This window comes from Phyllopteryx taeniolatus, chromosome 7 (assembly GCF_024500385.1).
Source record: "Phyllopteryx taeniolatus isolate TA_2022b chromosome 7, UOR_Ptae_1.2, whole genome shotgun sequence".
NCBI classification, from domain to species: domain Eukaryota; kingdom Metazoa; phylum Chordata; class Actinopteri; order Syngnathiformes; family Syngnathidae; genus Phyllopteryx; species Phyllopteryx taeniolatus.
In genome coordinates this window covers 21,817,943-21,844,031 of record NC_084508.1, presented here as the reverse complement: position 1 = coordinate 21,844,031, position 26,089 = coordinate 21,817,943, and the positions used below count along the sequence as shown (strand labels likewise).

Here is a 26,089-nt window from a genome sequence, read left to right as displayed (position 1 = left end):
ATTAGAGCGGAGACTGAGAGCCAAGCCTTCTCATTCAACATCAGTATGTAACCACACAAATGCGCTTCTGGGAAAATGGTCATAAATCCCCATAAACACACTGCTCAACTTTGTGGAAAAGCTTCTCAGAAGAATTTAAACTGTTGTAACTGCAGAGGGTAGACCAATGTCATATTAAACCCTATAGATTAAGAATGGGATGTCACTTACATTCATATCTGCGTCAAGGGTAAAATAGGGTAAATGCAATAAAATATGACAGTACATAATTGGCCATAATAAAACATGGAGGCGGTCCATAGTGGGATGTGGAATGTATGTTACCGGCATATCACGGTCCTGTCAAGTTTTGTCACATTCTGCTGCGTTTGGTGTGAGTTTTTTCCCATTTTGCCATGTTTTGTTACAGTTCTCATGGCAAGCTAAAGTGTATAATAGCCATTTTGTCGCGCTTAATCCCGGTATGTGACGGTTTATCGGCCTGGTGCGATATGACATTGTGTGTTTTACCATGGTTTGATGCCGGCACGGAATATAAAGCTGGGCCTCGCAGCGAAGCTTCATTTGAGTCTGCCGTGACCACATGCTCCAAAGCTGCCTGTAGTCAATGTTTTTTCAGGAGAAAGCCTTGACAGAATCTGAAAGACGTGTCAGACCTTGATCAGAAAATGATAAATGTGAGGGACCCCATCAGAACGTGAGCCGGAAGGGAACGTATGGGCATCGGTAGACAGTGGGCCAGTGCCTTTGAGTCTTTGGGACTCAACAGTCCATTCCTCCCACGGATCCCATGATAGACTGTGAAAAAACTGATGAAGTCTTGAATATGGTGAAAAATATGCCAGAAATCCCTCAGCGCACGTATCAGGGACAAACGGCTGCTTTGGCCACCACAAACATAATGTAAACCAAGTATTACTTGAGAAAACCTATTAGAGTTCCCAAACCTTACGTTAATGGTGAAGTTGCAGTTGAAGTTAGTTGTCCCATTACGATCACGTGATCGGAAATAGGAGCCAATCATGCAGTTTTCAGTTGATCAGTACCAAAGAAAAAAAGATCGGTTTTATTTATTAAATAAGTACAATTAAATTCAAGAAAATTGTTCTAAATGTTTAAAGGTCATAAACTGACAAAGTAATCCTGAGGTACAAAGATATTGCCAAATGGAACAGCAAGCTAAGTTTTATACTGTATCTAATGTAGAGGTGTTATACTTAATCAATTAATTGATAACTAATCAATCATCAAATCAATTGGCAACTATTTTGATAATCAAGTAATTGTTTGGAGTCATTGCATAACTTAAAAGTTTCCAAATCATCTGATTTCAGGGTTTTATCAGTAAATATTTTCTAATTTCTGTAGTCCTTGAAAGCAGACTGATTATCTTTTGTGTTTAATCATTGAATTGGTGTACATTCCCATTTTGCATGAAAATAGGTGTCTGGGGTATTTTTGGCGCATTGCATGCATATATTAGATGGAGAGAAGCCCATTTTACTGAATAAAGTGTGTTCTATGAAGCACTTTATATTGTATAAGCTGTAGATTTGTGTTTTTTGTCATTCTAAACGTATTGTTACAAATCTGTATCCAGTAGCTACGGTCAACAGACATGGAGAGGTCATCTTCCCATTCGGTGATTGGTAAGTGCATTGATTTAATACATGAAATTAATTTCTAAACTTTTGAGCTAATTGAGATCCTGTCGATTCTAAACTTTGCCACCAAGCCATTCAGGTGGATGCGATTATTGGATTCTTGAAACATTTATGGCGTTTAAGACTAGTAGAAATAAATGGGAGTTTTGGTACTTTGGTGTTGTTGCAGTCTGTTTGTTCCAATTCTAGCCAATAATCACGCCTCACTGTGGTGCATCCATTTGATGAGGTATTGTAATTGGTTAGCTAAATAATAGTGTTTAAAGTTGGGAGCATTTAGGCCTCCCTCCTGTTTTCTTTTCTGAAGTGGATAGACTGATTCTATTTTTCTTATGTTTTGAATAAAAATGTATTACAGCAGAATCTAAGGTTTGAAACAATTTAAATGTGGGTTTAAATGGAATCATTGAAAATAAATAATTTATTTGAGGTAAGGTTTTCATTTTTATTGTAGCTATTCTTCCCAGTAATGATATAGGCAAATTATTCCAGCGTCTTAAATCAGCTGAGAATTTTTCCAGAAGTGGTGTGTAATTTAGATTGGTTAGCTCTGTGAGTTTTGACGAAATATTGATAACTAAGTACTTAATGTTTCCTGTAGGCATAGGGTACTCTGGGATTTGATCTGCAGGAGTCCATGAGCTTATTGGGAGTATTGTTGATTTTTTTTCCAGTTAATAGAGTAGTCTGATATTTGTGAAAATGTTTTAATGAGATTGAAGACTGCCTGAAGATAATACTTGGGTTCCTGTAAGTAAAGAAGAATATCATCAGCATATAGATTGATTTTATGTTCTGTCACTAGTGAGCAGATACCTTTTAATATTAGCATTCTGACGAATAGCGGCAGCAAGAAGTTCTATAAATATTGCAAATAGCATTGGTGAGCGTGGACATCCTTGTCTGGTTCCTCTTTGTAATGTAAAACTTTGTGAAGTGATCATATTTGTGGTGACTGTCGCTTTCGGCGAGTTGTATAATGTGGCTATCCAATGTATAAATGAATCTCCAAAGCTAAATTTGCGAAGTACTGCAAACAGGAACGCCCAGTTAACTTTATCGAAAGCTTTCTCTGCGTCAAGTGACATGATGATTGCATTTAGATTTTATGCTGTGACATGCTTATTAAATTCAACAGACGTTTGACATTATTTGTGGAACTTCTACCTTTAATGAAGCCTGTCTGGTCATAGTGGATTATCGACGGAAGTACCTTTTCAAGTCTCGCTGCGAGGGCTTTCGAGATAATCTTGATATCTACATTAATCAGTGATAAGGACCGATCATTCGCCGGGAGAGTGGGGTCTTTACCTGGCTTTAGTAATAACTTAATTGAAGCTGTGTTCATATGGCTAATAATTCTACTTTTATCCTTTAACTCATTGACTGTTCTGAAAAATAGAGGCGCTAGTATTGGCCAAAAATGTTTAATGAATTCAACAGGGATTCCGTCCGGACCAGGCGCCCGTCTCGGTTGCATATTTTTTTTAATGCTTTACGTAATTCTGTGATGGTTAAAGGAACATCAAGGCTGTCTTTAATTTGTGTATTTAATTGAGGGATGTTTAGATCCTTAATAAAAGTTTCAATTTCTTTTTGATCTGGGTTGTTCGAAGATACGTATAAGCTGCTATAAAAATTGTAAAAAAATTCATTTATTTCTAACGGTGACTGTGTACAGTTGCCGTTTGAATCTTGAATGGGTGTAATTAATGATTTTTCTTTTTTGTGCTGAAGTTGGTTCCTAAGGAATTTTTCCTTTTTGTACTCAAAGTTAGTGTATCTTAACTGTTCTTGCCTTCCTTTTCCTTTTTGTACTCAAAGTTAGTGTATCTTAACTGTTGTTGTCGAAAATCTGTTATTTTTGATAAGATAACGTCTAACTGATGTTTTGCCTTTTGAAGTTGGTTTCTAAGCGTATCTATCGGATTAATTGCATATTCTTCTGTGAGTGTTTAATTTTTTCCTCAATTCCACTTTCCAATTTTTGTTCTTGTTTTTTCTTATACGAAGAATATGATATGATTCGACCTCTCAAACAGCTTTACCGGTTTCCCACAACAGAGATGGGGATATGGTTGGGGAGTCGTTGAATTTCAGAAACTCATCCCATTCCTTCCTCACGAAAGAATCAAAATCTGGGTCCTTCAATAGGGACGTGTTGAAGCGCCATGTTGGTGGGGGTCCCAAATTTGATTAAAATTTTAGATTGAGAGAAATCGGTGCGTGGTCGCTGATGATTACTATTTTTGAGATTTGAGCAATCTATTAGGGGATTTAGCGTAAAGTTAAAATCCATCCATCCATCCATCCATTTTCTGAGCCGCTTCTCCTCACTAGGGTCGCGGGCGTGCTGGAGCCTATCCCAGCTATCATCGGGCAGGAGGCGGGGTACACCCTGAACTGGTTGCCAGCCAATCACAGGGCACATACAAACAACCATTCGCACTCACATTCACACCTACGGACAATTTAGAGTTGTCAATTAACCTACCATGCATGTTTTTGGGATGTGGGAGGAAACCGGAGTGCCCGGAGAAAACCCACGCAGGCACGGGGAGAACATGCAAACTCCACACAGGCAGGGCCGGGGATTGAACCCCGGTCCTCAGAACTGTGAGGCTGACGCTCTAACCAGTCGCCCACCGTGTAGGTTAAAATCACCTCCCATAATAATTATTATAGAAGTGGCTGACAAGTTTAACAAGTGTGAAAAGAGCATGTGAAAAAAGGCTGGATCATCTATATTTGGAGTGTATACATTGACAATTGTATAAAGCTTGTTAAATATTGTAGCCTGTATAATTATATAACGGCCTTTTGGATCTACTACTGTACTATTTATTGTAAAAAGTAGTCTTTTATGGACTACTATTGAGACTCCTCTTTGTCTACAGTTGTAAAAGACCGAGATAACCTGAGTGAAATGAGAGTCAATGAGGCATTTTTCTTCTGACTTAGTAAGGTGCGTTTCTTGTAATAGGAGGAGGCCTGTTTTAAGTTTAGTGGTATAATCCATAACCTTAGTTCTCTTTGCCTGTGATTGAATGCCATTGACATTCCAAGACACGAATGTTAAGTGTCACATATAATGTGTGTATCATAATTTTAAATATATTTGGTACTATGCATTCTTTGTTGTTGGTTTTTTTGACAGTTTTCGGGACATTTTTTGGTATTGTGTTGACGAATGTTATTTATAGAGGGTGATCGAGATGCTATATTTGAGTACTGCAAAGCCAGGGTACATAGAAGGGTAACGAGCAAACTGAACATAGGAAACAAACAGTGACAAGGGGATAATATGGTGTGTGGTGGTGGTTTGTGGTGCGCAAAAAGAGTTTTGAGCGACGTGTGCGTTTAGTGTGTGTGGAAGCAAGCAGAGTAGGAAAGCAGAGCGATAAGAGTGAGAATTCATGCTGGTGGTATGAGTGATTCGATTTTTGTTTATCTAAATGTGGAAAGAATGAAACAAAATACAATACATTTTTGACCATTTATAATGGCAACAGATCAAAAGTAGTACTTATCTAGAAGAGCCAGGGCGTGACGTTGGCATCACGAAACAGTTGGCCGTCGACATATAGCTTGTCAACAACTATCCACGCTCGTTTGCCATTGTCGCGGAACTCCTTCATCAACGGGTACAAAACTCTACGCCTCTCATTAATCTCCTTGGGGAATTGGTCGATCATTCCAAGCGAAGTCCGTTTAAGCTCCCGACCTTTGGATTTTACAAACACTTTTTGCTGAAAGTGTTCAAACTTTGCAATGATGGTCGGTTTCCTGGACGAGGGCCTCCCAAATGGTGGACACGGTGAAAAATAATCTTGTCGACTGTATGTTGCTGTATCTTGAGTGCGGACATCATAAACTTTTTAATCTGCACCTTGCGGTCTTCCGGAGCATTGTCTGGAATGCCTGAGAAAATGAGGATGTCGCGCATGCTTCTGGATTGAATGTCCAACGTAGTTTCTTTCATGAGTTTATATTCCAGTCTAAGAGTTTGTAGTTCTGCTGACGTTGACATCATGTTTGATCGAAGCACAGTATTATCTAATTTTTGCTCGTTCACTTGTTGTTGCGTGAATTCCAAGCTCTTTCTGAGTTCGGTGATCTCCTGGCGAAGCAAATCAAGTGCAATTGACAATTTCTTGTCGATTGAAAAGAGGACGCTCATCTGTATCGCTGTCGAATCAAGCAAATCCTCAGTTGAGGTGGAAGAATCAGCTTTTTTCCTCTTCAACGGCAACTCGCGTTGACTCGGATCCTCCATGGCGAGACGAGCTGGTGTTGACGTAGCTGCGCGGATAGCAAGTGGCTCTCTGTAAGTTACCGCTGCTAGCAAAGCTGGCGAAGGAAAAAAGGAAAGAACGAAGCGACCATCCACCGTTGAAAAATACTTTTAATCTTGTAGGAGCTGTTTTTTTCAAGACTGTGCAAGGGGCGCCGCCATGTTTTTCGTCTTTGGAAATCAACGCAATCTCTCGCTTTGTTACAGCAGGCTCTCCTCACTCTTGTTTATTTTTTAGACGAGCAAAAACAACAGCTTTCATATATTGCAGTATTTCTCTGGCACTGTCTGCCCAAACGTGGATATAACTTTAGAAAACATCGTGCAGTAAATTGCAGATATGTTGTTGAAGTTTTGACTGTGCATACACACACACACACACACACAAACTTACTAAGACTGGTTGTACACCACCCATTTGTTTTTATACAAACCCACCAAAAAATTAGACCACGTTACCTAGCATTACAGGATGAGTTGACTGAAAAAAGAAAACGGAGCTATAGCAAATGTGTCTATCTATTAGCAGGCATGCTCATCATGTCCCGTACTATCCATAGGCGCTTCCCGATTGCTTCTCGGCGACACACAGTAAGACACACTACATTACCCAAATGACTTACAACAATGTGTGTCTTCATTGTTTGAAGCGGTCTAGTTTTACTTTGACAATGTTGCACTGTGTGAAGTTGATTCATTGACCATTTAAGAAAAAAAATAATAATTCTTTTTTTTACTGCACTAAGAATTACTGATATTTTGTTTCCTAAATTAGTTTAAGATGGGATATTTAATTGTAATTTGTTCTTTTATATGCAACAACAATATTTAATTTGTTTAATGTACCTGGTTTGTACCAAAGCTTTTTCAGATTCCATAGCCATGTACAAAGGTATCATGTTGTGATATCTTTATTCGAATAAGAAAAATTAAGACAGTTGAGACAATTTGGATGCACTCTTTTTTTCTTCTAAATGCATTGGGGTATCTGATTGGGATTCCGTATTGGCAGATATTCAAAATCAAGTGACTCAGACTCGGGTGCAAAAAAGTGTGAATCGGGATAGCCCTGGTTTAAACAGTTTGGTACAGCTGGTTGTAATAAACTGCCAGTGTCCTCATATGCCGGACTCTCTCGACTGGGTTCATACTGATAATGTATGTTCATATTTATTAACAAAATCCAGAAAGGCATAACTACTTTATTTTGTTGTATGGGGCGTAAGTGTTTAATGGGAAGAGGTAATGTCTCTCTATCTGCAGTCTGTTGTTTTCCCCCCTTTTGTCACACAGTATATAATTTGTCAAAACTAGGGATGATCATACTATTTCATTAATTGATGATGAAGAATTATGTATATTGCGTGGAACTGATTAGTGATCGTGTCTTGAAGCACAAAATGGTGTGTTTTCCTTAGCTTCTGCTACTTGGCTGCAATCAATATATATGCTGTTGATTTATGAAACGTCACAACAAATTTGTGAGAAAAACAGCATTGAATCAGCTATTGTCTATGTCCTTGCAGACCTCTGCAGATGTTTCTTGAAGTGAATAGATGTTCCTTAGTCCCTAATCTAAAATTAATATAGAAATCAAATTTTACGACAAAAACTGTTGATAGTTCATTTTGACCTTAATCCATCAAAGAAATACAAATGTGAAACTGAAATCTATTTGTCATACTGAAATGTTTATGTCAACATGGCTGTGGCAAGACCCCTATCTCACAGGCCTGAAGACTAGTTGATGACCTGAAAGAGACTCGAGTCTCCTGGTCGCAGAGACGTCTCCGTGATGTCTCTGTGACTCCTCCTTGAGACTAGCAGGGTTACCGAGGAGTTGTGGTGAAATTGAACATTGGAGACCTTTAGGCGACTCTTCGATATTGCTCACCATAGAGAAAAACTTTAAAGTACCATAATTTCTCGTGTATAATGCACACCCATGTATAATACGCACCCTGAAAGTTGACCTCAAATTCTGGAAAAGCCTTCTATCTGTGTATAATGCATTTTTATAATGCATGACTTTGGTTCTACCCATATGATCAAAACATAAAGTATTATCTGTATTTTATTTTTTTTCAAATAATTATTCTGAAGTTAAACACTTTATTTGAAAACGTAATGCTTTCTCTTTTATTTATTTGCTCTTATTTTGAAATTCACAGCCCTACTTTTATTTAGTAAATTAGAAAACACACAGTTGTGCTCATATATTTTATTACCCAGGCAGAATTTGGAAGATGGGTACAATTCTTTAAAGAAAAGATGAAGGGCCAGGCGATACACATTTCATTTTATTTTAATGGGATTCATATTAAACAGTCAAGCATTTCAGGAAAGCATTATCATTAAAAAAACATAACCAAGAAATTAATGATGGTTGTTGTTCAGTCATCAGTCATGTTTAAAATAAAACAATATTTCACAAACTCTGCCAGGGTATGTAAACCTTTGAGCACAACTGTACATATATGCAGATTTATGAGCACAACTGTACATATATGCAGTCATACGTACCCACTGTCATATTGGAATGAAAGTGTAGGCTACATTTTTTTTCATAACCACTAGGTGGCGGTGGCATAATAGAATGAAAGTACACCTTTCTCATAACCTCTAGGTGGCGGTGACATTTTGGAATGAAAATGTACAGCTTTTTCATAACCTCTAGATGGCAGTATACATTTATAAAATGTACAAGTTTTTTCCATTTTCCCCTATACCTATGTATAATGCACACTATTGACTTTTGACAAATTTGTGGAAAAAAATGCGCATTATACATGAGAAATTACGGTTGCTTAGTGTCAATAAACTCCGAGTAATAGTCACCAAAATTTGTGAATGTCGCTACTTATGTCCACCTCAACACCTGAAAATATCAGAGATTGCCACCATATTTTGGATTTTATGGACTTCACTATGTTTCCTCGTATATAGAAAAAGTTCATGGTCGCTTATGTCACAAAACTGCGACAAATCGTCGCCAATATTCATATGGACATCTCTACCTTTGCCACTTCAACCTCTAAAAATATCGCCCCAATATTTTGGATTTTATGGAGGTTAAAACGTTTTCCTCATTCGAGGACTGTCCTGGTGTCTGCGCTCCACCGGCTGAGCACAGAGCACACACAAACACATAATCTACATTATATATTTATTCAAGGAATATATATATATATATATGTATATATATATATATATATATATATATATATACAGGCCTAAATCAGCGACCTCCTGATGAATTGGTTATCACGGATCACCCAACTGATCTCCGCCAGTGAGATAGGGGCCTAAGTACTGAGCGCCGTCATTCCATCAGTGACTATCCGTTGCAATTGCAAGTTACTTAGTTTTTATTAAAAGGCCCACTTCTACCACTACAACATGCAATTAGCAAACAAGCTATGCCTACAACCCGAAAAATGCATCTTCCCTGCTGTCTTATATTATATTTTCGTATGTATTTTTCCGTTATTTTGGGCTACAGTGTTTCTGTTGTGTGGACCTATGCATGGCGCATGGAGGGATTGGACGGCACGACTGCCAGTCCGTGAGCCCGCTAGCTGGCTCACCTGGGTCCACACAACAGAGACACTTCAGGGAAAGTTAACTGTTTATTACGTTCGCTAGCCCGCTAGCTCGCGGACCGGCAGTGGAGTTGTCCAATTCATTGTGTGTCGTGTGTGGCTCCATATAACAGAGACATTTTAGGGAAAGTTAACTGTTTAATAAACAGCAACACACGCCAGCTTGTGGCTCACACTACAGACATTTGAGGACAATACTGTACTTCAAACATCTTTGAGTGACAGGCGAAACCCAAGCGGGGCGTGTTTCCAGTGCATTCAGCGGACACGCCCACATCATCTCAGAACTGAGAGGTTATATCTATTTTTCGAATGTGCAGCCTCATTTTAAATACTTGATGTTTTTTTATTCATTTGAATTTGGCAGGCTTGTTAAGAACACTCTTCTCTGTGGTATGTCAAATTTATAATACATTTTTATTTTCACATCACGGGCTTTAACCACAGTAAAATAAAACAAAATACAGCAAAATAAGGTCAAATACCTGACAGACACATCATGGAGAGGGATCAGAGCTACAGTATATCACCTGGTGGTATTTTATAGGTATAGATGGAATTCATTTATACAGCGTGTGTTTGTTGGAAGACAGCAGAAGGACATATCTTGAGCTTTGTGTTATTTTTTGATGGTATGTACTGTTTACGTAATTATATGCTCAACATGGCTTCAGCTGTTTTAAAATAAAGTTTTGCATGTGATTTATATTCAATTAATTGTATTGATATTATACTGAGTAGCCAATTTCCTATGCAGCTATTAGTTACATTTGTGGTCCTGTGGATATAATTAAACTTTTCTTCTTTGACATTATTCCAGTTTTGTGTTTACACAAAAAACAAAAACGAAAAAAACACCACAAAAACATAAAGCCACTATTAAAAACGTTTAAGACAGTAACCCTTTAGAAGTTCACTGAGGTTACGTCTCATGAGTACTGCTGACTTAACACAGGACTTTTTGAGGTATATTTTTCCAGAAAATGTAGGTTAAACTCCAAATTGTACCACTTTTTGAGTGTTCAGCTTGGGAGGTTTCGTTGAATTCATACTGATTTCAGGTTAACAAGTTTGCAAAAAGCTTGGTGGCAGCTTCATTAATTACAAACAGGCAACTGTCTTAATTACAACCACTAATCTGAAAAATTGGCAAGGTTCAAGCGTACATTAAAGATCGAAATTGCAGTGGTTACAGTAAACTATACCTGGAACCTGGGTTTCAGTCCTTGCCTTTTTTGACATGCATTTGTCATGAGGTATATAAATACAAGCATCAGTAGGACACTTTGGTAAGGGATTACAAAGGGGGAGATAACAGTAATCATTTCTGGAGGGATAGTGCAAAGACGCTTAATACTGATAAGCAGACGGTGAATGAACATCAAGGACAAGTCAATCAAGATGCAGAAAAATGTGAAGTAGAGATTCTGTTTGGGTGAAATGTGCTCCAGCCATACTTGTAAATCCATGCTTTTGTCATGATAATTTATGTAAAATATACACTTGAAAGATGGTTTGCGTCACAATTGTCTTTAAGTAACCTGGAAGTAATAAAGATTCAGATTTCACATGGGAATCGGAAGTGGCACTTGCACCTGGTGTCTTTACTTACAGTGTGTTCATATAAAGACTAGCAAACACTGTTAAAATTGTTACATTCTCTGTGATTCCTGGTTTGTTTCTACTGGATGATTTTTAAGTAAAGCTGAGTTTACTCTACTGTATTTTGCCATGGCAGACCTGTTTCAGCACACCATGGACAAAACAGAATGGTAGTGACAAAATGCAAGGGGACAGGATGGGCAAATCGGACAGACCGTGCATGGTGAGATCTTTGAATTGCCAAAACATCTGCCGCAGCAGTTATGGTGCTGATGAGAAACCTAGTTGGCCCTAATAAAATGGGGTGAATGCAACAATACCTGACAGTACGTAATGGGGCGTAACACAACTCCTCTTGGAGAAGGACCGTAGTGGGATAAGAAGCATATTTATTCCTGGCATCTTACACTCACACTACACTACAACTATTCTATGTCATTCTTGTGTGTAATTTGCCTGCAATGGGCACCTTGGCATACTTGTTATATGAAGCTTAATGTTGAATGTGAGAGAGAGGGAGAGACAAAAGGACGCTGTCCCTGGTAGTGCGAGCGCACTGTGCAGTGTGAATGTGAATAATAGGCTTTTTGCATGTTTTGGTACAAGAGAGGGATTAGTGAATTAGTTGTTGGCAGGAAACTAATATTATCAACCATTTATTGAGCAACAGTAAGCAAAGAAAAGCAAAGCAATTTTATTTATAGACTTTATACCGATTTTATCGGCCTGATCGGTATCGGGCAGTAATTAGCATTTTATGCTGATCGGCTTTAACGTTATAATTCGCCGATCCGATCAATGACGTCATTGATCGGATCCGCAAAAGACATTGACTCCGCGTCGCCATCGTGCACAGTATATTTGAATCCAAAAGCTAGTCTATTTTTAGCCTTGTCGCGTGTCTTTTGACATAGTACTGTCAATATCTGATGGCCAATAAAGTTATTAAAAAAAACAAAAACACATCGGCGGTGTGGACAGACAACACGTCTGAGACAGACAACACGTAATGCCCGGATCAGACTACAAGACAAATTTGCTGTTTCACGATTGCACTATGTCAGACAACTGCAATAAAATCTTGTATACCACCGCATCCCATTTTTTACGATCATTGGGCTTAATTTAACTAACTCAAATGCAACCAGATACACTCGTTACTGTGGCGACGACAACAAGAGTGGATCGTGCCGACTGTATTATAAGGACAAAATGGGGAAAAATGCGTGTTGGTGGTCACCGGTACTCAGGACAGGAGAGGACGTTTGTTTAAGGCTTGCTTGAGGTATGTTCACGTACTCTTAATACGATATGGCTGGCAAGCAGGCAACAAATCGTTATGTAGCCTAGCAAGCTGCTGGTAGCACTAACTGTTGTACGTAAACATGCCGCCGTTCTGTCGAATCATGCTCCAAAGTTTCGGTGTGGGTGAAGTAATTTAATTCTAATAAAGTAATTTAATTACAGTAAGTTAGCACCCTTTATTTCTGTCATGTTGTAATGTTGGTTTGACCTGAATGATTAGAATACACGATCTGACTAGAGCAGTGATTTCCAACCTTTATGGAGCCAAGGAACATATTTTACAATTGAAAAATCTCACTGCACACCAACAAACAAAAAGTGGATACATTAATTACTGTATGTACTTCCTGCCATCTAATAGAAGATCATTGATTTGTTCTGTCTGTCACTATGCCTCACTGGCATAAATAGACAAAGATACATTATTTATTGTAAATATAATTTTTTTGAGCAATTAAGTACACAAGTATATACAGTAAATGAACAGGTCATTGCTCCATCTTGTGATCGGATCGGTGATCGGTTATCGTTTTTTTAAACTCGCTGATCGGTGATCGGCCCCAAAAATCCTGATCGTGCAAAGCCTATTTATTTATACAGCGCATGTCATACACAAGTACACAAGGTAACTCAATGTGCTTTGCATGATCAAAAGCATTTAAAAACAAAGAAAAAACAGCTTATAAACATTTGAAACAAAGAAAAAAAATCAATAAAAATACAATTAAAACAGCGTACAGTGCAAGACATATCATTTAAAAGTGGAAATGCTCTAAAAAGCATGGGAAAAAAGAAGTGCTTTTAACCTCGACTTAAAAACATGCACACTTGGGGCTGACGTCACTTCTGTTGGCAACTTATTCCATTTGTGTCCAGCATAATAGCGAAATGCTGCTTCTCCATGTTTGCTATGGACTCTGTGCTCCACTATTTGACCTGAGTCTGTCGATCTCAGAGCCCTACTGGGTTTATATTCCATTAGCATTTCATTCATGTATTCAGGACCTAAACCGTTTAGTGATTTATAGACCAATAGCAGAGCTTTAAAATCTATTCTAAAGCTGACTGGAAGCCAATGTAAAGACTGGTCAGAACCCGAGCTGCAGCATTCTGAATGACCTGCAGCTGTTTAATGCTCTTTTTAGGGAGTCCAGTCAGAAGACCATTATAATAGTCAAGTCTACTTGAGATAAAAGTATTTGGATGAACTTCTCCACGTCTATTTGACACATGCAAGCCTTCCCTCTGGATATGTTCTTCAGATGGTAGAAGGCAGTTTTAGTAATTGATTTGATATGACTGCTGAAAGTCAGGTCGGATTCTATCAGAACACCAAGGTTTCGGACTTGGTCTTTGGTTTTTAAAGAGAGTGACTCCAGGTATTTACTAACAGCAATTCTCTTTTCTTTATTGCCAAAAACAATTATCTCAGTTTTGTTGTGGTATAATTGAAGAAATTTTTGTCTCATCCAGATATTTATCTGTTTTAGACAGTGACACAACACCTCAATTGAACTGTAGTCATCTGGAGACACTGCTAGATATAACTGTGTCATCTGTATAGATATGATAGTCAAAATTTAAGTTCTGAAGAATTTGACCCAAGGGTAGCATATACAGGCTGAACAGGAGGGGTCCGAGAACTGACCCATGAGGGAGCCCATAGGTCATTGCCATTCGATGAGATTGAACACTTCGAATGGTTACAAAATAACTAATTTGTGAGCTTGTCAACCACAGCAAACAGAGTGTGAGTATTGTTGAAGTTCTTACTGATGATTTAAAAAAAAGTGTTGCTGTCTAGCCCTGACTCGCTCTTGGTTAAAATTACAAAGACTTAATCTGTAGAGGTCATCATCAATTTGAAGTTTAGTTTTTCTCCACTTACGTTCTGCTTTCCTTCACTTTGATTTAGAGGTCTTTACCATCATTGTGCTCCTCCACATTGTTCGAGGTCACCTCAAGATTGTCTTAGTTTTAATAGGAGGGACAGCATTCATGACTTTTGAGATTTTACAGGTGAAATTATCCAAAATTTCATCAACTGTCTCAGCATTCCCAGTTTGTCTGAACTTTTGGAAGAATCTGTAATTCAAAGAATACACAAAAATGGTCAGAAATAGCCATATCCTTAACATCAATTGATATAATTTCAACATCCTTATAGATGACCATGTCTAAGATGTGACCATGAGTGTGGGTTTGACTCTTAATATGTTTAGAGGTCAAATGTGTCGAGTATAGCAGAGAGTTCTTTAGATTTTTTTTCCATGTTATTGTCAACATGAATGTTAAAGTCTCCCGTTATGACAAAATAGTTGTCAGTACAAATAAATGACAGCAGTTCTGAAAGGTTTATGTTTGTTTGTTTCCTAATGCAAAAATGAAGGCGACAAAGAGCACTGTACTTACTATAAAGCATGGAGGAGGATGCTATGTTGCATCTAGTATCCAGGGCAGTGTGTTTTGAATCTGTTGTGAGTACAGTACAAGGAAATCTCAAGACTATGGAGGAATTCTGGTGAGAAATGTGCTGCACAGTGTCAGAATGCTTGGGCTCATTCACAGGTCATGGGTCTTCCAACAGAACAATGACCCAAAACACACAGGTCTCCAAATGACACTGAAGTGGCCTTCTCTGGGCCCTGATTTAAATCATGTTGAACATCTATGGAAGGAACTGAAACATACAGTCTAGGGAAGGCACACTTCAAACATTAGACATTTGTAGCGGTTTGCTCAATAGGAGTAAGCCAAAACAATTGTTGAGAGCTACAGAAATTGTTTAATTGTGTCCAAAGATTGTGCAACAAAATATTAAGTGAGGGGTATGATCATTTAGTATTACGTTTATGATTATCAACACACTTCATCACTTTGCCATCAATAGTATCCTTCTGTGATGGCAACACAATTAAAGCCTTTGAAAAATGGAAAACATACCTTTGGAGTTAAACCTTTAGCTCAGTGGTTCTCAAACTTTTAACTCCAAGTACCAAAATGAATGGTTTCATTTTTCGCTGTTACGTATTTGTTTTTATGATCTGCCGAATTATTTAAGCATATTGTAACAGCATTCTTTAGTGGTGCACTCGTGTTTATCTCAAATCGAAAGTCGTGGGTGAAAGAAAATCCCACGGAGAGAGAATAACGATTCTGACTCCCCGTTAAAACATATCCCTCCCCCAATCCATGCCATGAGTACCAAAAATTAAATAATAAAATAGGTCCACTACCTACAAATACAGATATCAATGCAAAAATAAACCATATGACATACTTACATTTATTCAAATGAAATGTCCTGTAGCGTATATTGGTTTGGATAAAAACGTAATTAATTTAGGAGAAAAGAATAAGTCTGAAGCAACGCAGGTTTAGCGTGATTTTAAGTTTAAACTTTATAATACAATTATTGTATCTCGTAAAGGGGCACCACATCGCTTCTTAGATGTGTAGAGGTTTTCTCACAGAGGTATATATATTTTTTCTTTTTAAATCTTATAAGAAAGAAAAAAAATGAGCACAGAAAAATTGAAAAAAGTCAGAAAATAGATTAATTCGTGGGTGCTGGACTGCGAGTATGCGGGGCTCCACTGTACCACACTTTGAGAATCACTGCTTTTGAATGTCGTTGATTCTAATGAGATTTGCTGATGTCTCATGTTGTGCAAAGCGTAATGGCTATTGAACCATTCAACATCCAACTTTTCATTTGACTTTTGTTGGATGTTTTCTGAAAAATTTTGGTTGCCTCAACGTGATTTCCCACCCTTTCCTTATATGATAAAAATCTACATTTCTCAGACATGGGCTAAACATACATACATGACATGGGTTTATATTGTTAAACTCTTGTATGCAGCATGTCCACCAATCTTACCAAACTGTCCTTTGTTCCTTCAGGTGCTACCTGTTAGATGGAATCTCAAAAGGAGCCTGGCTGAACCGCTCAAGCATAATTTTTGCAGGGAATGACCAGTGGTCTGCCGACCCACGCGTATCCATTGTGTCCAGCGTTGGAGACAAGCATGAGTACAGCCTTCAGATACAGAAGGTGGATGTAACGGACGATGGTCAGTACACATGTTCAATTCAAAGTGAGCGCAACCCACGGCCTAAACTGCTCAACCTCATTGTAAAAGGTATGTAGACATTAGCTTTACTGTTTGTCAGTTTTTCCCTGTGAAGGTAATTTTCTTTGAGCATAGCTCTCTAAATTGCATGGTTTAAAAACATATAAGCCAGTAGCCATACATCATAAAAAAACAGTATGTATACAGTATTCAAATTTTCAGCCTCTGCTCATCTGAACCAGTGGCAAAGACCACAAGTAATGTCAATCATGCTTAAACAGCATTACATGACATATATACTGTACGTTTACAGTGCTTGACAACAACTGTTTTATACAACAGCTTTCAGTCATTTTTAAGACTGGGTAATTTATCTCCATTGGGATATCAAAGTCATTACAGACTTTTGATGTGTTCAAATTGAGGTCACTCATAGTTAACATACTCACAATGTCTGTGTATCTGCCACCATATGTGTTGCTTTCTTCTCATTTATTCTTAGTTGAAGAACAAGTGTTTTGAGTTTGAGCATTTATACTACATAATGAGAGAAAATCTTCCACAGAGTTTCATTTGGAGGGTGTGAACCATATTTTTTTCTGCTGAAGGCTGTGCAGAAAAAAATAAAGTCTTGGCAGTTTTAATTTAGTCTCCTTGGTTTAGTCATAGCAGGCAAAATACAATATGTGATTCTTTTGAGACTGTGATGAATAGCGTGGTAGGATTCTGTATGTGATATTGAGTTGAAGAGCAGCAGGTCTTCAAATATATAGCCATAGCTATTAACATCATAAACATGCAGCATAGATCCTTTGAGGACAAAATGGAATTTTATCTTGTGCATCTCTCTGTAACATTGGCAACAATTGTATTGAAAGATTATTCATTGCAGTCTTGGCTGAGTTTGTATGTCGTGTCATCAAACTGTTGCTTGTCAGCTTTCTCTGAAATCTATATTCCCAATGCCACCCGTTCGTTGTAACTGGACCTGTCTTTCCGCCGAGTATGGCGTCACGTTGCGGGACCCGAGAGAGGTGATGTTAACTTGGCGCAAATCAGTGAGTTTCACGTTAATCTACTTTACTAACATAACTTTAGCGCTGTGGCGTGTCTCTTTTAATTGAGTACAGTCGAATGTGTGGCTTTTTTCCGTTAGCTGCAGCTCTATTTTCAACTCCCCTATTATATTTATTTATATATTTATTGTTTCATAAAAGCCTTTGGGTCCCTGTGCAATTAAGTGGCTCGATTTGTAAGTTGCTCCTCAAATAAAGAAATGATTAGCAAAATGCTCCTCAAAGAAGAAAAACATTTTTAGCCTTGCGTGTGTGTGCATGTGTGTGTTGCTGAAGTGCTTCAGCGAATCATTATCCACTAAAAGTATGAGTCCTGTCTTGGTGCTAGCCAATCAGAAGAAGAGTAGAGCGGATTATCGTTTCAGAAATACAATGGACATGAGACTTTTTTTTCCGGACTTGATACATTTTCATTGTTGTGGTAACATCTGGCGCACCACTCCATAGATGCAAACAACTCGAATATTTTAGGGAAAGTTAACTATTTATTATGTTGGCTAGCCCGCGAGCTAACTCGCTAGTGTGGTACGGCGCTACACAGCTCAGTCTGGCTCGCTTGATTGTTGCAACATCGTTTAAAACAGAGGACACTAACTCGTGGTCCGCATCTGGACCCAGAAGCAGTCTCAAAGGGACCCACACCATAGCTAAAAAAGAGAGGTTATTATTTAAGACAGATAGGGTGCTTCTATTTTAAGCGGCACAACATATTCCAGGCTTTACGTTAGTGATGAACTGTACCGACCAATCACATGCGAGTTCTGGCACCCTTTCAGCCAATCAAATCTGCATCACAGGCAGTAATTTCTGAAATCACTGACTATGCACAGACCAGACAGAAACGAGGAGGGAGAGCAAGAGAGCGTGTAAGTTGAGTTAAAGATGAAGAAAATGACCGACAATGGAAGAGAACATTTTGAACAAATTGTGCTTAAAATGGAACAGGCAGAGTCATTTTGTTTGTACTTCTCAGTGGGAAGTTCCCACTGGGAGCTCCTATTCAATGTGTGAATAATAGGTGAAACGGTATTATGAACCAAAACAAAGGTTTACAATAAACGTAACTAATACGATTCAGTTAAGATTTGTTAAATTAAAAGATGTAAAATTGTTTGAGACTTCATTGTTGTCTCAAGAAGCCAAACAGAAAAGAGGAAACTCAAACTTTATTTTTCTTAAGTTCAGCACTTTATTTGAACACATATAACGTTTTATTTACTTGCTCTTACTGTGAAATGCGGCCCTACTTTTATTTAGTAAATGAGAGAACATTACCCAGTTGTGCTCATGTCTGTATACCAGGGCAGAATTTTTAAGATGTGTAAAATTCTTTATTTTGCTTTATCAGTGGCATAAAAAAAACAGTTTTTGGGGAAATACAGCAACTGAAATAAGTGTTTAACATGTCACCTTTTTTCTCATTCAGTATATTTCCACAGGTGCTATTGAAATGAAAATTTCAACAGATGTTGGGACCAACCCAAATAATCCATACATACAAAGAAAGTAGAACAAATAAGATCATAAATTAAGTTGTGTGTAATAATGTGAAATGACACAGGGAAAAAGTATTGAACACGCCAACTGGTATTTATTTAATATTTGTTGGCAATGACAGCTTCAAGACGCCTCCTGCATGGAGAAACTAGTCGCATGCATTGCTCTGGTGTGATTTTGGCCCTTTCCTCCACACAAGCAGTCTTTAAATCTTGAACGTTCTTTCATGGACCTTGAGTTTCAGTTCTTTCCATAGATTTTTGATTGGAATCAAGTCAGGTGATTGGCTGGGCCATTCTAGCAGCTTTATTTTATTTTTTTTCTTTTAAACCAATTGAGATTTTCCTTGGAAGTATGTTTTTGATCATTATCCTGCTGAAATGTCCACCCTTGTTTCATTTTCATCATCCTCGTAGATGGAAACAGATTTTTGTCAAGAAAGCCTTGGTACATTTGCCCATTCATACTTCCTTCAATCATGCGAAGTTTACCAGTACCATTTTCTGAAAAGCAGCCCCACACCATCATGTTCCCACCTCCGAACCTGACTGTCGGTATGGTGTTTTGAGGGTGATGTGCAGTGCCATTTCTCCTCCAAACGTGGTGTCCATTATGGCATCCAAACAGTTCAATTTTGCTCTCATCCGACCAGACTATATTCTCCCAGTATTTAACTGGCTTGTCCAAATATTGTTCAGCAAACTTTAAACAAGCTTTGACATGCTTTTTTTTTTGCATGGTGAGTGTGCATACAGGCCATAGCGACGTACATTACTCACTGTTTTCCTTGTCACAACGGTACCTGCTAATTCCAGGTCTTTTGGAAGCGCTCCACAGGTGGTCCTTGGCTCTTGGACAACTCTTCTGATTATTCTTTGCACTCCTCTGTCAGAAATATTGCGAGTAGCACCTGATCGAAGCAAATTTATGGTGGTATGATTGGCTTTCCACTTACGTATTATGGCCCCAACTGTGCTCACTGGAACATTCAGAAGCTTAGCTATGCGTCGGTAAGCAATGCCATCATTATGTTTTGCAACAATTAGTTTGCGATGGTCTTTAGACAGCTATCTGCTCTTACCCATAATGAGATGTGATTTAACTCACATCTTGGCAATTTTTGTAGGCCATCAATTAGGACTGAATCAGCTAATATTCATTTGCACTGACAAGGAGCTGGATTGCTGTTTGATTACTGATAGAGTTTTGGTGTTGCCTTGGTTTTCCTGCCTTTTTGCACCTCCCTTTCTTATACTTTATATCTGTGTCATTTCACATTTTTACACACAACTTAATTTCTGAGCTTATTTGTTCTACTTTCTTTGAATGTATGGATTACTTGGGTTGTTCCCAACATCCTGTGAAATTTTCAGGTCAATAGCACCTTTGGAAGTATATTTAGCGAGAACATTTTTCACGTCTTAAATACTTATTTCAGCCATTGTACATTGTTCTAAAAAAATTGATATTGTGGCAGGCCTAAACACATAATATACTGAGAGAGAGCAAGAGCAATGGATAACAAAAATATTGTACAAACATAATAAAAGATTAAAGAGTAACAACTGTAATAAAAATCTGCAATATAGCGAGACCGTGAAGCAAGAACCACGATGTAGCGGAAGATTACTATATGTCTATTCTGTGATGATAAGATGCAGGTACTCATTGTTCCACGGCTGGGACTCATTGTTTCCATGAAATCCCGGGACTCACATAGTCTTAAGTGTAAAATGATCTATGTACTCACAGTAATGCCAAATGCATTATTACATGACACAACTACATTGCACACTCATGCATGAGGTGTACTGGGGGCATTGACCTTTTTGTATCTGCTGCATAAAGACGGGCGCACCAACGCCTGTTAATGCCATATGTGAATGTGTACATTAATTCACAATTTATAAAAGCCAATACGTTAGATCATGTCATGGAGAACAAGCAGGGGATAGTCGTATACGAGGACCACATACAGGTGTAGCGTATATGGGTTACCGTATTTTCACGACCATAAGGCGCACTTAAAAGTCTTAAATTTTCTCCAAAATGGACGGGGCGCCTTATAATGCGGCGCGCCTTATGTGTGTACCGAGTTCCAACATCTATAAATGTTGTTGTGTGATGAGCGCTCCGCTTGACTTTTTAAAAACAAAAATAAAAAAATAAAAAATTTCTGCATTTGCTGCTGACACGCTGCTTACACAGAGGAAAAGCGGACGTGGCTGAGGACAGGGGAAGGGTGCATGAAGTAGGATGCTAAAGCCACGCTCCCAGTAGGTATATAGCGCCGGGTTGTTTTTTGTTTTAACCACTTGACTGACTGGGAGCATTTCCGGGGTGTGCATTGTGCAAAACAACATCGGTTTTGCTAAGGACCCCCGAAAATTTCATCTACGAAGAGACACGCTTATGAAGCACAGTTTAAACTGCAAGCTATCAGTTACGCGGAGGAACATGGGAATCGAGCAGCCGCGTGAGAATTCAAGATCAACGAATCCATGGTTCGCAAGTGGAGGAAGCAGGAAAAAGAGCTTTGCCAAGTCAAGAAGACAAAGCTGAGTTTCTGCGGGAAAAAAAAGAAAAAAAAAACGCGGAAACAAGGCGAGGTGGCCGGAGTTGGATGACCAACTCAAGCAATGGATTAATGAGCAAAGAACAGCCGGGAGAAGCGTCTCTACAGTCACCATTCGACTTGAGTCCAATAACTCGGGGGTTGCCATCATTCCGGGAGGCTTGACAAACCGCTGGACATCCGTGTAAATAGGGCGTTCAAAGTGAAGTGAGCGGCATGGGAGCCATGGCTGACAGATGGCGAACACAGCTTTACTAAGACTAGGAGGCAGCGCCGGGCGAGTTGCGCCACAATTTGTGAATGGATTGTGGATGCTTAGGCTAACGTGTCTGCTTGCACTGTTGTTCGTGCTTTCGCACGGCAACGAGACTGACTCGAACCTGCCGTGTTTGATTGAAAACTTGCGCAGCTGTTCATTTCGGATACAGAAGATGAGGACTCTGATGGATTTGTGGATGAGGATTGATCAAAAAATAACGTGAGTACATGTTTAAATACTTCAATAAAGTACAACCAAACTCAGTTTTGCTCCCGCTGCCTTTTTAAAAACATTGTTTTAGCGTGCATGCATGCTACCGTATGTTTTAAGCTAGCATATGTTTTACCATGCCTGCGCACAATAATACGGTGCGCCTTATGTATGTGTTAAATACAGAAATAGACCCCGTAACTGAGACTGCGCCTTTTAATACGGTGCGCCCTATGGCCGTAAAAATACGGTACATAAAAATCTAATTAATTTAGGAGAAAAGAATGGGCTGGAAGCGAGGCCTGCGTTACTTCCGGTTCAGCATAATTTTAAATTACAGCGTTATAAATCAAGGTATTTTATCTATTAAGAGGGGCACTACGTCACTTTTGATGTGGATAAAATTTAGGAAAAGCGATGATAAACCTTGTCATCAGTCTCGTCACCACCCCCTTCCTTTCCCACCACCTTCGGGACCAAAGAGGAGCTGGACCGCCTCTGAGTGTGAATTTTCCATTTTGGGATTATTTTGTGGTTTAAAACTAGTGGAATAAAATATTAATTATTGGATTTAAGATAACGAGACCATTTTCCTGCTTTACAATGTCCCACGCCCATCCTCTTTAATACCTGTAACGAATGTTTCAAATGTTATGTGATTGTTGAGAACACTACTATTTTCAGTCTGGCATTTGTGTGGTGTCGAATGAAACATTTCATCTGGTTCAGTTGACAACAGATTCAGACATTCAAGTTTTGCAGAAATACAGTCACTAGTGGCGTTCATGTAAAGTTCTTAAAATATTAACTCCCAAGCCAAGTCCGGTACAGACTGTGTTTCATGAACCCTCGTCTGTAGTGGTGTTCTGTGGCCTGTGGGTGTCGCTGTTGCCCTGTCCAAACTCCCAGCTTGACTGGCCAAGTAACGCGGTACCCAGCAGGGTGGAGACGCCTTTGTTGGTGAAATCCTCCGGGCTAGCTGGTGGTGGTAGTTAATTAATTTTGCGTTCTAGTGCGACGTAGATATTTTTGGTCTCCGCTTTGATGCTCCGGGTGCTGGTAATTCACTTAGCGTCGGCATGCCAAAGTCAAATGTCTGTGTCTTGCTTCTGATGATCCTGGGTGGTGATTCACTTAGCCTCTGTATGTGAAGTTGAGTCTCGCCACCCCGGTAGTCTATCTTGGCGGGAAGAGCGAGTCTCGCCGTAGACAGGGGTGCTGGGTGTCATCTTTCCATGGCGTGTCCGCTACACAGGTAACAGGTACTGGTGACGAGCATTGTTGTTTGCACTAATGTGGCAGTCTGTAAAACTGCAATTACTGTTGAATGTCATTTTATATCCTCAGAAATGCAATAGATCCTAAAAACATTGTGTTATCATTTTGAGGCCATATTGACCATCCCTAGTTTATACCAGTTTAAAACACATTGCCTACCATGAACGTGAGCTCAGAATTTGCAGTCCTCTCAGGCCATGTTTTTTCATCTTTTCTAAGCCGTTATTTGCCAACATCCATCTGCTTGCTCTGCACTTTAAAAGTGAGTGGGTATGAAGTGGAGGTGTGGTTGGTATGAATACGCCATAAGTGTCTTTTGAACAATCGTGCTTGCTTGTGGGGCTGTCCATTACACTGGGAGGCAAGAGGCTTTAGAGGAGAAGCTCACTTTTACCTCCCTTAGTTCAGTCTGACTCGCAGAAGGGCAATGAATTTAAATCAGTTCTAATTTGAAAGTGTTTAGGATGATGTCATTGGTACCATTTTAAATGTACTTTTTTCCATATACTCCTTTTAATAGTTTTTGTTGGGAGATTTCGTGACTATGGTGGTACCTTGACTGAAGAGTGCCCCAACTTACTATTTTTTTCTAGTTACAAGCTGAATGAGAATGATGTGAGCCAAATTTTGATTTATGCCCCTGCTTAAGTGATGTGAAAAAGGAGACTGACTGTTGCCAGTGCACTTTCAGCTGTTTATTGAACCATCAAACACACAAATGCAAAATGAACTTAGGCCCGCTGCACACCTCACTGACAATTGGACTGGACCATTGTGAAAAAATGACAGTGGCGACTCACACTTGTACATTGAGCAATTTGATATACTGAATGGCGAGCCTGTATAGGCATTTCAGGCTACCCATACAGTATATTGTACTGTTTGTTAAGGAAGAAGCGGGTTTGTACAGAAAGAGATGACCAAGAATAAAGAGAAGAGTAGGGATAAAATACAAGGCTCAGCTTGCGCCCATTCACTTGAATATATCCTGCGCGGTACGTACCGCTCGCATATATTTAGGCAACAAAGACTGCAAGCTTTGTTATTTTGTTGTGTTTGCGGGCTTTCGGCAGCAGGCTTGCAGCATCACCGTTTCTGAGCAGGGGAATGTCGGCGCTGGTCAACTGTCACCGCTTACTGCTTTTGCGTCTTGATAGGCAGCACTCTTGCAACAGCCCCGGAAATGTTGGAGTTGGTGGAGTTGAGGTCAGCAGTGCCCCATCCCCACTAGACACAGTGTTGATGGTGCACTGCTTCCCCCTCCTGAGACGCCGGATGGTGGACCAGAATTTCCTCGAAGCCGTTCGGAAATTGTTCTCCATGGCCTCACTTATTGCCCTCAGAGTGGGGGGCAATAAGTATACCCACACCTGGTCGGCGCCTCTCACGGTGGGCAACTCCAGAGTGGATGAGAGTCCAACCCCTCTCGAGAGGACATTCTTAGCCAACTCTTCTTTTAAAATAACCCTGACTCCATTTCTCTTCCCATCTACACCATGGTAAAATAATTTAAACCCCGCCCCTAAACTTCTAGCCTTACTGCCTTTCCACCTGGTCTCCTGGACACACAATATATCAACCTTTCTCCTCATCATCATGTCAGCCAACTCCCGAGATTTTCCTGTCATAGTCCCAACATTCAAAGTCCCCAAATTCAGTTCTAGGCTCTGTGCTTTCCTCTTCTCTTTCTGCCGAAGAACCCGCTTTCCACCTCTTCTTCTTCTTTGACTTCGACCCACAGTAGCTGAATTTCCAACGGCACCCTGCAGGTTGACGGTGCCGGTGGCGGACGTTGTTGACCTGGGCCAAGACCGATCCGGTATGGAATTCTTTGGATGAACGCTCATATTTGTGTTGCAAAGTTTTAAGCTAGATGCCCTTCCTGACGCAACCCTCTGCATTTATCCGGGCTTGGGACCGGCCTACAGTTTGCATTGACTTGTGGCCCCATAGTGCTGCATTCATATACATCGTTGTTGCACTCTTTATATGAACAACAGCTATTTCACATGAACAACAGCTACCACGGCAAAATTATGTTCATTGGCTAATTTAATGTCCTGAAACATTGTCAATTCATTAGGGTGTCATCAATTAAAATGCTACAAACTAGGGGTGGAACGGTTCACAAAATCCACAGTTCAGTTCGTATCTCGGTTTTGTGGTCATGGTTTTTGGTTCAGTACATGTTGACTCTTAGGAAAAGCAATTATTATTATAAATATTTTTTTCAATTTACTTTTTAAAAAATATACTGAAAATATATATTCACAGGGCGGCACGTTGGACGAATGGTTAGCACGTCTGCCTCACAGTTCCTCGCCTGTGTGGAGTTTGTTCTCCCCCCGTGCCTGCGTGGGTGTTCTCCGGGTACTCCGGTTTCCTCCCACATCGCCGAAAAAATGCATAGTAGGTTGATTGAAGACTCAAAATTGCCGTTATGTGTGAATGTGAATGTGAGTGTGAATGGTTGTTTGTTTATCAGTGCCCTGTGATTGGCTGGCGACCAGTTCAGGGTTTACCCCGCCTCTCGCCTGCAGTTAGCTGGGATAGGCTCCAGCATGAGGATGACCCTAGTGAGGATAAGTGATACGGAAGATGAATGAATGAATAAATGAATATATTCAGCGGCACGGTGGCCGACTGGTTAG

General features: G+C 39.5%; 1 protein-coding gene and 1 long non-coding RNA gene across 6 annotated transcripts in view; one reads left to right on the top strand and one right to left on the bottom strand.

The window, feature by feature from the left end:
* negr1 (neuronal growth regulator 1) overlaps positions 1-26,089 on the top strand; it is a 254,875-nt gene that overhangs the window by 49,866 nt on the left and 178,920 nt on the right. For all 5 annotated transcript variants that reach the window (XR_009789358.1, XR_009789357.1, XM_061779295.1 and 2 more), the window contains exon 2: positions 16,374-16,612. Coding sequence is in view for 3 of the 5 variants with exons in the window: in XM_061779295.1 (XP_061635279.1) it covers positions 16,374-16,612 (239 nt within the window). In the remaining 2 variants the exon portion in view is untranslated. The remainder of the gene's footprint in view (positions 1-16,373; positions 16,613-26,089) is intronic.
* LOC133480743 (uncharacterized) overlaps positions 1-26,089 on the bottom strand; it is a 77,316-nt gene that overhangs the window by 4,406 nt on the left and 46,821 nt on the right. The window lies entirely within an intron of this gene.